This window comes from Lichenostomus cassidix, chromosome 2 (assembly GCF_008360975.1).
Source record: "Lichenostomus cassidix isolate B80296 chromosome 2, HeHo_3.0, whole genome shotgun sequence".
NCBI lineage: Eukaryota > Metazoa > Chordata > Aves > Passeriformes > Meliphagidae > Lichenostomus > Lichenostomus cassidix.
In genome coordinates, this window is record NC_139482.1 from 115,922,024 (window position 1) to 115,935,146 (window position 13,123).

Genomic DNA, 13,123 nt, shown 5'->3' on the forward strand with positions numbered 1-13,123 from the left:
TGTTTCAGCTTTTCCTCAGTAGTTGTTAGCTCTTCTGAAAATGCTAATCAGGAGACAGTAATAGTCAGGATGCTTTGTAATTTAATGCCTTTTTACCTTTTTTCTCAGTAAATTCACTCTTGCTACACAGTTTCCATTTTATAAGTTAAATTTAAAGCATCTTGTCAAGCTTTGTATCCTACAAATTTTTTATGTGTAAATATTCAATTTTAAAAGTTCCTTCTCCTTTCATACTCCCTCAATCTTAGTGGGAAATTGGATAATAGTGAAATACCTTGTAGAAGAAAGGGAATAGTATTTGCCAAGTTACACGTCTCAAGAACCACAGAGGTAAATAGGAAATAATGATTTTTGGTTCTCACCAACAAAAAATAAGGCAAGAAAAAGCCATATTCAGTAAGATCACAATCTGGGTAGACTGGATATGTACAAGGAAGGCTGTGAAGCACAGTTTCTATTTTGATTGGAGAAATCTTCCAAATCTAGTGTACCTGTAATGTCACATACATCCTCTTGGAGCCAGGAGTACTGTACATTTATTTCATTTATTTGGATGGGTCTATGTTGTCATAATGACATCACTACAAAACTCCGTGTAGTTGCTTAACAGTGGTGAGTGACCTATTTTGCACCTGATCTTGAAGATTAACCTGATAGCCCAGCGCACTTCTTCATGCAATCTTAAATACCTAGTGTAGACTCACATATCTACTTTGAACCAGTGGAACTGCACTATGTGTAGCTGATAAGAAAGCAATCTCATACTGTGAGAGTGTATTTAAAGGCCACAGCTGATGATGACAAAGCAAAGCAGGAAGATTCAAATCAAAATTATCCAAGTCAATTTTAATAAAAGGTATTTCAGTCTGCAGAAAACAGCTTTGATTGAAATCATCACTCTAGTTTTATTTTGCATTTGTCCTTGCTTTCCTAAGGAAAGGTTAATCCATATTAAGTAGTAACTATTAAAACACATTAATTTGCAAGTAAACATACATTTTTGCACTGAGTTTGATCCTTTTTTTAATAGGATACATTCTAGTAATATTCATTTATTAAAGCAATTATATCTCACAGCATATATTTGTTCAAATGATTAGTTTTTTAATTTCTTACATGTTTTAATAGTTTCTCTCAGTTTAATGATGGACAATTATATAATCTAATTTCACTTCTATTAAACTAGGCATTTCTATTTCATGCAGATGTCCATATCTTAAGACTGGAGATTTTAGTTAGACTAAATCATTAAGGTCCTCTTGAGACTATAGTGCCTGCACAGGAGAAAAATAACAGAGACTACTACTATTTTCTTTCTACCTAAGGATATCAGCAGAAAGTAAATTATGCATCAAAAGCCTTGATAATAGCATCGTATCAATGTGTGGACTCCACACTGAGGTCTCTGCCTATGTGACAATTGTTTCTCACATCCTGAACCCATCCTTAACTATGACTTGGAGAATTAAGCAACACTTATCAGCTAGTCATTGAAGAAATAAGGGTTTTGATACGAAAATTCCGATGGGTCTAAAAATGCTGTCTGGTCATGTCCAAAGAATTATGGGTCAGTGTTCAAAGGGAATTCAGTAACAAGTGGTATCACTCAGGGGCACATACTGGCACCAGTGTTATTTCATGTTTTCATTACCGGCATAGCAGTATTGAGTGCACCCTTGGCAGGTTTGCTGATGGCAAAGCTGAGTGGTGCTGTTGATGGGCTTGAGGGAAGAGATGCCACCCAGAGGGACCTTGGCAGGCTGAAGGAGTGGCTCGTGTGAACCACATGAAGTTCACAAAAGGCCGTGTGCAAGATCTTGCACCTGGCTCAGGGCAATCCATGATATCAGTACAGGCTGGGGGGTGAATGGCTTGAAAGAAGTCCTGCTGAGAAGACCTTGGAGATCATGGTGGATGACCAACTTAACATGAGTCAGCAAAGTGCACTTGCAGTCCAGAAAGCCATTTGTACTCTTGTCTGCATCACAAGAAGTGTAGCCAGCAGGTTGAGGGAGGTGATTCTACCCTTCTGCTCTGCTTTCATGATACTCCACTTGAAGGCCCATGAGAACAATTGGATGGCTGAGAGAACTGGGGCTATTTAAGCTTTATTTTGGCCTTTCAGTACATAAAGGGAAGATGAAGAGAGGCTTTTTACCATGGTCTGTAGTGAGAGGGCAAAGGGTGAGAGTTGTAAATTGAAAGAGCATAGATCAAGATTTACCACAAGGAAGACATTTGTTACAATGAGGGTGATGAGGCGCTCGAGCAGGTTGCCAAGAGCAATTGTGGATGCCCCATACCTGGATGTGTTCAAGGCCAGGTGGGATGGGATTTGAGGAACCTGATCTAGCTCAAGATATTCCTGCCCCTGGCAGGAAGGTTGAACCAGAAGAGGTTTAAGGTCCCTTCCAACAAAAATCATTCTGTGATTCACTGAAATATCTGAGTATTTTATGTATTGCTTATTTTCCCTACTGTGTACCCTAACCACTGCATAGCTGGATGAAAGCAGGGGACAACAGCTGCTTTCCACAATTTCCCACCTGATTTTCTGCAGAATAGCACTGACAAGTGTCTTCTGAAACACTTAAGTAGACTGGACACTCCAGGCAAGACAGGCAGTCTTGTACTGTACACGGATCCCGATGGTTTCCATGCCATGAACTGAACATTGTCAAGACAAGTCCACCTTGCCATCTAAATTGCTCTCTGGATCAAGCCAGAGGCTCCTATTTATACTTTCAGGTGTTGGTGATCTTTGATGTTTTGGACATCCTGTTCCAACCACTTCATTGGTCCCTTTGAACAATAACTGAAACTCAAGATGACCAAATTAAGTATCTTCCAGCTCATTTGCATCATATTTGCTTTAGTTATCAGGGAACACACATTTAAGTCTATCACTTGGTGCCAGGCCAATAGCCAACATTTCCAAGATTCGTAATTAGCATGATGGCTAGATGGGTTCACATGAGCATAACACTATTAATTAAACAGCAGCTGGGTTAATCAAGATAGCAAAAGTAATTTGTTGGAATAAATATTTTATTAGGGTATCCATCAATAAGACAAAATGAAAGCTTTTAATTAATTCATTTACAAAAATATTCACACTGTGGTGGCTGTAACTCTGTTTAAGGATCTGTAATCTGGTCTCATCTGTCAAAGGGTATATTCCCACTTTACCACTTCGTGTTAATTGTGCTGTAGATATCAGTTACCCGACTATAACTACTTGTTTGTTAGTTACAAGCCAAGCATTCCTCCCCGAGCAGCAATACCTGACAATTGATGCTAAAGGGCTCTTTTTTTGTCCTTGTTGCTTTATTCTTTCAGAAACATGCATTCTGACATTTAACTGCAGAAAGATATTCTTGGAGTGAGTTATGATATCTCCTGGAATGGTTAGTCACCTCATCTCTTTTTTCCACTTGAAAAGACCATGAAACTGAAAGAGGGTGAATTTTTTTTTTCTCCTAGTATTAATAACTAAACGGGGGAAATGGTGTGTCTTAAACAAATATACATCGTAAGTACGACAGCTAGCAGTGATTTCTAACTGACTGAGGAGTATTTATTTGCTAATGCTGAGTATAGTATAATATAAAGAAATATATTTCTGGAAAGTCAAGAAAGGCTGCTGATTTTGCAAGAAGGTCATAGATTAGGTAAAGTGTGTATCAAACACTGAAGAGAATGGGAAAAAGATTAAGGAGAAGGTCTGCTGGAAGAGCAAGAAATAGGCTGTTAGGACAGTTAAAACTCAGGCTTGTCATGACCCACATTTTTTGGGAAGACTTCTTTGGGCACTTTCCCCTGTTGCTTTCCCTGTGTCAGGTCATTTATTACTCGTTAGAGTGGAAGTCTTGCTGTGCTTTATCCACTTGTCCAACATCTTAGACATTAGAGAAATCTGCTGGAAGCACTTACAGAGATATGTTTTATATAAAATGCATGGATATAGAGTACACATATACATATTAAGAAGGAATTGCATTTATAAAAATAAAATCATTTTAATAAAGAATAGTACTAATAAGAAAAAATAAATACATGATGGGGAAAGAGTAAATAATTCAAAATATTTGATCTTCCTTCACAAACACTTAAACCCACAAGCTGTACTACAAGTTGTTTTTATCATGTTCATTATTTATTCAGAAGTTTTACTCTTCAAAATATTTTAGTTGTGTTTAGGAAAAAGGAACAAGTGACTTATGTAGTCAGATTGCACAACATATATGGTGATCAGGAATCATTGTAAATGAACAGGTGACATTCTGTTATGAAAAATCACCTGTGCTCTGCTGTTTCTGTGGTACTAATGCAATATCTTTTAAAATTATGTGTAACCTTTAGTGCAACAAGGTGGTGTTCACCTGAGAGAGGCTGTGGCAATGCCACCCAACAAACAGGATGCAAAAAAGCAGTCAAATATGCTGCCGATACTGTTCTCAGAACCAGAGAAAAGTTGCATTAAAGTCATTTTGTCAAAATGCCAGTGAGGTGAATATCCTGGAATGGAAGCTCCGACAGGACTGTGCCACAGTGCTGTGACAGCCTTCATTCACAAGTAGCTCAGCTTCAGCATACTGTGGCTTAATTCTCCATGGGAAGATTAATCCCTTGGAGAAGGATTAAGCTGCAGTGAACTAGGGCCACTTTATTTCTGAATGGGAAAGGCCACACAGGGATTTAATGTACTTTATCTTATGTGCATTGATTTCACGGCTTTAGTTAATTCATCTTAACTTCCCTGAATTCCCTTGTGTGGACAAGCTTTTTGTCTGCAGAGAGGCTTTTGGAGCTGCTTGCAAAGCTTCTCGTGCCGCCCAACCAGAAAGCAGGTTGGAATGATTTCTGCACTTCTGAAGGAGCTTATACCTGTCTAGAAACTATTAAATTACCTCTTTCTCAGATGGCTGATCCGTGACATCCTTAGAAGAACGATTTTAATTAGATTTTTTGAATGGACCAGAGAAAAAGGAGTTTTCTTAAAACTAATCTCTGGGCTATTTTTGAAATCTCTCAAGAAGAGTCTTTTCAAGGTTTTCAGGTGGTATGAGTTGTGTACAGCTGCACAAACAATATTTTCTCAAGCCTGGACATGTCTGGGCAGTGCAGTTTAATAGGTTTCCTTGCCCAGTGGGATTTTCTTCTTGTTTGGTCATGGTCATAAGAAAACATTTTGTCTATATGGATAAGGAGTGAGTGGAATTTCTATCTCTTGAACCTAAAGATCTTAATCCCTTCCTCTTGGTGGCACAAGTGACACAGATTTAGGTTAAGGAGGATGTTTTTGTGGTTGCTGCTGCTAGAATAATGGCATGGTTTGACTGTTGTTGTCCTTTGAGGAAATGATTCTGTTCATTTCCTGCAAGTTAATGTGAACTACTGATAGGTCCTTCTGATAAGGTGTTTCCTGATGTCAATGAATCATAACCCAGTTTTACTGTTCAGCTATATTGTGAAAATTCACCCATCAATTTAAACTTTCGCCAAACAGTTCCTCTCTGGGACACTTTATGCAACACAAAAAGACATCTCTTGTGGATTCCACAGAAGTCTTATTATGACTTAATTCTGTAGCAGTCAATAAATATTTTTCCATTTTAGTAGGTATATGAGGTGCATAGGGGGCCCACATTCATGGGGGAAAAGTCATGTGAGAATTGAGATACTGAAGAACAAAGAAATGCAAATAGCAGAATGTCAGAGTATAGATGTTTTCCACCAGTATTACTCAATAGCAGTATTCATCAATACTGATCCCAGTGGGACTAGGAAGATATTTTAGAATATAAAATGCATATTTATATATAAAATATACATTTTGCAACATGAGAGAAAGAGACGAAATTAATTTAGGTGTTTGTGACCATTTGCACTGAAATTTACAAATGCAGTAACTAGAAGTAAACATTTTTAAAATTTAGCTGTGATACCTGTATTTAAATATCATTGTACTAAAAACTTTATGAGCATTCAATGTGTTCTAATGATTGCTTTTTCTCTTCTTCCACACAGCTGATTGGATTTGTGTATGCCTGTTACGTGATCAGTATTTTCATGGAGGAGGAGGACAGCTGTAAGTACTGATACACACCTCTCCATCTCTGGAGCCAAGGTACCTGGGCTGAGACTTACTCTTGCATTGAACTACCAAAGCAAAGAGCAAAGTTTGAAAAATGGCAGAATCTGGCATTCATGTATACAACCAATTATGCTTAAAGACATACTTATTTGGGTGCTATCAAGTTATCTAGGTAGGATTGCACTTTCTGAACTTCATAGAGATTTGTGAACATCTTACATGAGCCAGTCACAGGGATGAAAATTATGTGATCTGTGTTGCATACATGTAGATGTATATGTCTTTATGTATGTACATTTACATTTGAATCAAAGATCCTGAAGCCTCTTAGTCTGTTTTTTCAAATGACAGCTTTATCAACAGTGAAATTAATGGAGATGACAGACCAGGCCATTGACAGTGTGCAGTATCACTCTGATCAATAGTTACATAAACCTTATCTATGCTTACAGGCACCTAGACCATGTATTTAAAATGCTGACCCCATATGCTTAGCTTGCCTTTATCGATGAAACCCTTATATACACACTCATATTGTTCCAAAAGTTTGAAAATGTGCACACCATTAAAAAAGAATTTCTCAAAAGATCATTAAGAGGGTATTGAAAAACTCTGAATATGCTGAACATTTTTGTAGGATGCTGTGTGAAGAGGTTGTGAGAATTGCCTAAGGATGTCACCATACCCACATGACTAGGATAGCCATTGGTAAAAACAGTAGAGAGAATGGAAAAATATTGGATGAGCAGAGGAGCAAATACAAGAACAAATCTAAAAAAGGGACAACATGTGATCATGTAAATTGCTTCCTCTCATTTATTAGTAGGTAAACAGTAAAAATAGCTCTCTCTAAGGGGGAAAAAATGCATGTCAATAGCATTTTATGGTTATAGGATAAATATGCAACCAAATATTTACTTATAAACTTTTATTCATAAATCTTTACACAGTTGTTTTGTTTCCTCACAGAGTAGCTCTAGTGGGTGAATATCATAGGAAAAATTAATTTAGTTTGTAGGAAAACATTTGATAATACCTGAAAATATAATTCATGGAATTAATGTCTATGATGGAAAAGCAGACTGTTTGATTGAAAACAGGGTGAAGGACTATAAAAAAAAATATTTTTCCATTGCTACAAATGGCACAATGTTCTGATCTCCATCACAATGCAACAGACATTAGTATCAAATCTATTTTAACACTTTCATTTAGGTTTTTATTAGGAAGAAAATATATCAAAGAGATTCTCCGATGAAATTGTGTGGGAAGGATTCACAAGCAAGTTGTGCACATAGTGTAGTTTGAAAGACACAAGGAGCCTGGATAAAGATAGGGGCTGTAAAGGAGAAATATGAACACTTAGAGAAGCAACATAAAATGTAGGAGAAAAATCCCAGAAAATGCTTCCTGGGAAGCTGGAAACTGCCAGTTAGGCAGGAGCTGATAACACAGGGTCTCAGCAGAAGATGGCACAGCAGCACAATGGCTGTACAGTTTGGGATGTACAAACACAGTCTTTGGTCAGTGAAATCCAGAGATGGCTTCTTTCCACAGGGCTGTGAGGAGTCATGGCAGTAGCTGGGCTTCATATGGATAGCTGGAAACTTTGTTTCTGAGACAATTACTAACTAAATTCCTGGAATAGGAAGGCTACATTAAGTTTTAGAAAAGGCCTGCAGACTGATGAGGAGGATACAAACTACAGTGCCTTTGAAGAGTAATCGTGTGTGCACATGCACACCCACATGCAAATACAGATACATCTGTACCTGGGAACCCAGACTCTCCACTTGTTACCCAGATATGTTATATTACTGTTATTTTTCTTTAGCCCTTTATAATGTGGTTCACACACCCTGTTTTAGGCATGTGTGAAAGACAAAACCCCCACCAAGAATACTTGTTCATGGAACCTGCAGTGGTGTACTACAGAGCATATGTGGTATATGTATTCAGGGCCTCACAAAAGGGTTTTTGTCACGTTAAGGGCCCTGTTCACTTTGGAAACATGTCTATTTCAGAATTAGCCTGATTCATTTTCCTCTGAGCCCACCTCACTGTGTTTTGGGAGTTTCCAGCCATATGATAAAGATGGAAATTTAAATCATTGAGACTGGAGAGCAGATGACATATTTATCAACCAATAAAACACATCAAGCGCTAAGGTGATCCAGTATGTGGAACTAATGCAGTTTCCATTCTCCTCAAACGACTCAGGGGTCTGCATTTAATTTCTGCTTGTCTTTCAGAGCTGTCAATGACAATTTGGTGTTCTGTTACAAGCGAAAATGGCCTGACTTGGAAAAGTATGGTGTAATGTCCTTTGTTAGGAATGGACAAATTTCCCATTTCACTTTTCCCATTTCACTTTACATTTCATCTTCTAGACTCTTATGTGAATAGGTTTTTTAGTTGGCAGAGAATTACCTGGGGCAGGGGCAAGAGCCATGCACAAAAGACAGAAAAAGAGGACCAAAGAAGTGGAATAGATACAGCTAGGAGATTTTATAACCATTGGAAAGAAGTAATTTCTGATTTGCTACTTTTTTATTGCCTTCTAAGCTTCTGAATTGGATCAAAAGCAAATAAACAGCCCTTTAATATCTCATGTTGTGTCTTAGTGCCTATGTTTGTTTTAGAGTCCTCTGTGCTTATAGATAAATACGTTAAAGACAAATGTTAACCCCTTCACAGAAATCCCACCAATGTTTTAAATAAAGAAATGTCTGTTTAAGGCACAATGAAAAAATAGTTTGGTTTGGTCATTAGCTGAGAAGAGCAGGACTTATTCTGGAGAAATTCACATTGCCAACTTGCAACATAAAGAACAGAAAATTACTCTAGATGTAAGTACAGTGGTGCTTCAAAACAGATTGAAAGTAGACAATGTTTACATTAGGATAAAAGTAAAAAAAACCTGCAACTAAGACCAATTTTATACATTTGAATATGATGCAGCAGATTTTTTCTTAGGTAGATGCAGCTATTCCATCATATTTTAGCAGTAGCTTGCACAGAATAAATCCTCAGCCATCTGAGAGTCAAAGCCTCCCTAATTAAATATACTCTGCAATATTCAGTGCATCAAGTTAACCCCAGTTCTTGGTCTGAAACCCATCAGGCAGACTTAAAAATTAATAATAGCTGTCTGTTTAGCCTCTGTGCAGTGCTTAAATGGATTTTGAGCCTGACATTTCAGCTGATGGACACTTTTCTGAACAGTAATAATGCTTGAGGAAACATTTCTTTCCAGCTATTGCTCACCTTAGCTACGTTTCACACTGCAGTTATCTTCTACTTATAAGGAAGATGATAGTAGGTCAAAAGGAATAAAAAAAAAAAAAGAGAACATGCAAAAGGCACACTGCTGTAGTGGGGTTAATACCTCCCATCATTCATCCTAATGAAAAAGTCTATTTATATCTCTTCCCTTCATTTTTTCATTTCTTTCTTTGTAGATCTATCAATCTCTATAAGCCCTTTTGAAGGAACAGAATATGTGAAATCTGTAATCATAAAAGCTTGTCACAATCCTGTTTGTGAATCATTTTCTCCTAAAAATGAACTCAGAAACTGGTTTCCACCTTGTCAGAGTTACAGAGTTTTAATTCAGTGGAGTCTGGAGATTAGGCAAAATACTTTGCTAAAATCATGATTAAATTTCTAAATAGTTTCTGGCCTTTTTTGAGAAACAGTTGATAACACTATTAGTGCTAAATACTAGTTCATAAAAGTGGCACTGACACATGTCATAACTGATAGTTCTGTACCTACTGGATTTTGTGGAGTGGAAATTGATTTGTAAACAAATTGCATAAGGAAATAACAGTGATATCAGAGAGGAAGGTTTGCCACACAACTACAATTGTGATTTCAGCATTTTCATAAAAATGAGGCTGAAATGCCAAAAGATCAATCCAAGGAAACTTAAACCTCTTTTGTGCAAGAGCAAAAATAAAGGAATGGGCTTCCATTCACACCTAAATGACACAGGAACAAAATTAATAAAGAAAAAAAGGATTCTTTTTGTCTGTCCTCTATTCTAGTCATATTCAGAGCTCAACTGTACTTTCAGAACAGAGAGGAAGATGCACTTGTTTTTACAAATTAGAAGTTTTCCCATATTGTGGTACCAATATGACCCTCCATATGCCATCATTAGAAAAATATTAAGTAAAGCAAGATAAATTATTACTTCATCAGAAAAACCTACTACATTGCTTTATCTGACATATGGCATTACATTCATACACACCATTGAGCATCTGTTGTCAGTAATCAAACAAGAGAGAAAGGATTTTTCATCACATTTAATTTAATAGTTACAGTTACACAGTAGGTCCAGCAGTGATAAATATCTTACAAATTTCCTGGTTTTTTGCATAGTGAATTAAGAACTAGCTAGCAATAGCTAACATTATATGTGTTTTGATTACCTTTATATATAAGTATCCAAGTTTCCTTAACTAAGGAGTTTTTTGGAACCCACTACTAATATCTTTACCTCAGTTGCAATGATACATGCACTTGAGTCTGTTCACCTTCTGAGAATAGAATTTTTGTGATAAAATGTTTAATATAAAGGATCACCAAGAGGAAGGATTCTGCACAACACTTCTGTTGGGCAATGCAAGAATTAAACATCACCTGGCAACAACTGTCCTAAATTACCTCGCTGAAAATGAGGACTTATAAAACTTGCCAAATAGCAGCACAGGTCATTGCTGGGCTTTAGCATTCACCACTCCCACCTTTAAACCATGATGACTTGATACAATGAAACAAAATTTGTTACTGACCAGTGGGTGAATATGCTCAACACAAACTTTTGAAATTATAGTAAATTTTACTGCTTGGCAGTGAAACAACACTATAGCTGCCAGGTTGACAGCATTCTCCTGGCTTTGGCATTTCTGGAAAATGGGAGTGACTATCAGTATTTTTGGAAGGCTTGAAAGCAGTTTGCATCTTTCTGTTCATCTGGTCAAGAAATCCAAAACTCCTGTTTCGAAAAAACAACAGAATCAGATATTTTTGCCAGGTATGCATATTGCTAGGCATAGAACAGTAGTGGATTCATAACCAAATGTATTCTGCAATTCAGCTGAATGGTTTTCTAAAACTAAACAAATATGGCCTTCTGCAGAGATGGGGAGTCCAACACACCTGTCCTCAAACGTGGTCTGTGACATCTGGAAAGCCAGAGAGCCCAGTCAAAGCCATAGGAGGTTCCTGCTGCTCCTTGCACTGAGGTGCTGCCTGCATTTCAGGGTGGCTCATCCCCTGCTAGCAGCTGCTGTCAACATCTTGCAGATGCCTACCATGAGCTGAAGGGAGGTTATAGCGTGACCAGAAATGTCACCAGGCATGTCCAGGGAGCTTCCTCAGTTCAACTGTGGCCCAGGACAACTCCACCAGACATTTAATGGAGACAAATGTCAGGTTGCAGTGTCTGTAGACTCTAGAGGTCTGTCCAGCTGGAGTTTGTCATGAGATGCAGACTCACCTGTTTAGTACCCTACTTATACCTGACTCCACTTTCTCCTGTAGTGGAAATATAAAGGATAAACATCATTCTAACAACACATTCTGGTCTAACAACATTGTGTGGTCTTACAGTCCTATTGGTGTCCTCTTATTCATCATTAGCTTTAGTGTGTGAATTGATTGAAAATCCGTGCTCATTCCTACACTACACTAACACAGTGAATTCGGAATCATTTAATGAAGGAAGAAACACTGCAGGGATGTTACACTATTTAAATTACCTTTACATTTGCTTTCAATTTATTTTTGTTGCTTTTTTTTTATTATTCAGTTATCATACATTAGCTGAGAAGGCATTTGTTCTAGTTCCTATGGAAACATATGCATCAATATAATACATACAACCAAGGGTAAAATCTTTAAAATCTTTGAGGTGGTGTAAAGTAAAAGCAATTAATCAGTATAAATATTAATACTAGGAAAAAAAACTTGATTCTAGATAGGTTATGGGCAAACAAATTGCAGGAAAGGCATGATCCCCTCTTCTTTTTTTCTGTTTAAAAACCATGGATGAATAATCTGTCACAGGACAGCAACTCTAAAATATATATATATACCTATGCAACTGTTTACTTTTACATTTCCCTAGCAAAATATACAAAATAGTCTTACTTTCCAGTTGTATTCTCCATTGACTGTTGCAGAACACTATTCTAGCTAAGTGGTTGTCTTTAAATAACAAATGGTGCACCATGCATGGAAAGGGAAGTCTTAACTGTGGAATACTTCTAGCAGCAGCAGGACTTACCTGCTTGAAAGTACCACGTTTCACATAGAATGCAACATGTAAGGTTTGTCTAGGTAAGGTGCAGAGAGAGCATGAGGAAATGGCATCAGCTAAATGGCCTGTAAACTAATTCAAATTTTTCATTGGTAGGACATAGCTTACTCTAAGGTGTGAATCAAATCATATGAGGAAATTCCCCTTGAGTTTTTAAACCATTTCAGTAGAATATTTTAGTCTATCTTCAGTAGAGAATTCATTTCTTAATGTGGACTACCTTGAATAGGTATGGACATAATAGTCAAGACACCATTTCCATGCAAGCCTGCAGGTCATTGATTTTTCACTAAGGAAGGGGATAAATCACTCAAATGGTAAGTGTTCCTCCTGTGCATTCCCACAATTCCTCCCTTAAGCACAAGTCAGAAATTTCTTCCTGAAATTCAGTTGAAAAGAATCACCTCAATCACTTTAGCAAAAAAAAATATTATTGGATATTCCCCAGAATGTTAGTAGGTCACAGGAGTAGTGATGAATACACAGTACAGCTTTGAAATGTTCTTGTGTGGGTGAGGAAATCCCAAGTGCCCAGATCCAGCTGTATATGGCACTACAGGCAGCTCAGTGGGTGAGGCATATTTTCCTCTGCTTCATACATTGAAATGATACTTGGTCATTTTGATCAAGTTGGAGTTCCCCATTCATTCTTTTTTGCACAAATTTGAGGAAGAGTTTAGAGGTGTAAAATCTAA

The 13,123-nt window shown here is 37.3% G+C and overlaps 1 protein-coding gene across 1 annotated transcript in view; it reads left to right on the plus strand.

Moving 5' to 3' along the window:
- The window catches only part of NKAIN3 (sodium/potassium transporting ATPase interacting 3), a 343,480-nt gene that overhangs the window by 311,289 nt on the left and 19,068 nt on the right, over positions 1 to 13,123 (plus strand). The window contains 1 exon segment of the mRNA XM_085052921.1: positions 6,031 to 6,091. Coding sequence (XP_084909047.1) covers positions 6,031 to 6,091 — 61 coding nt within the window.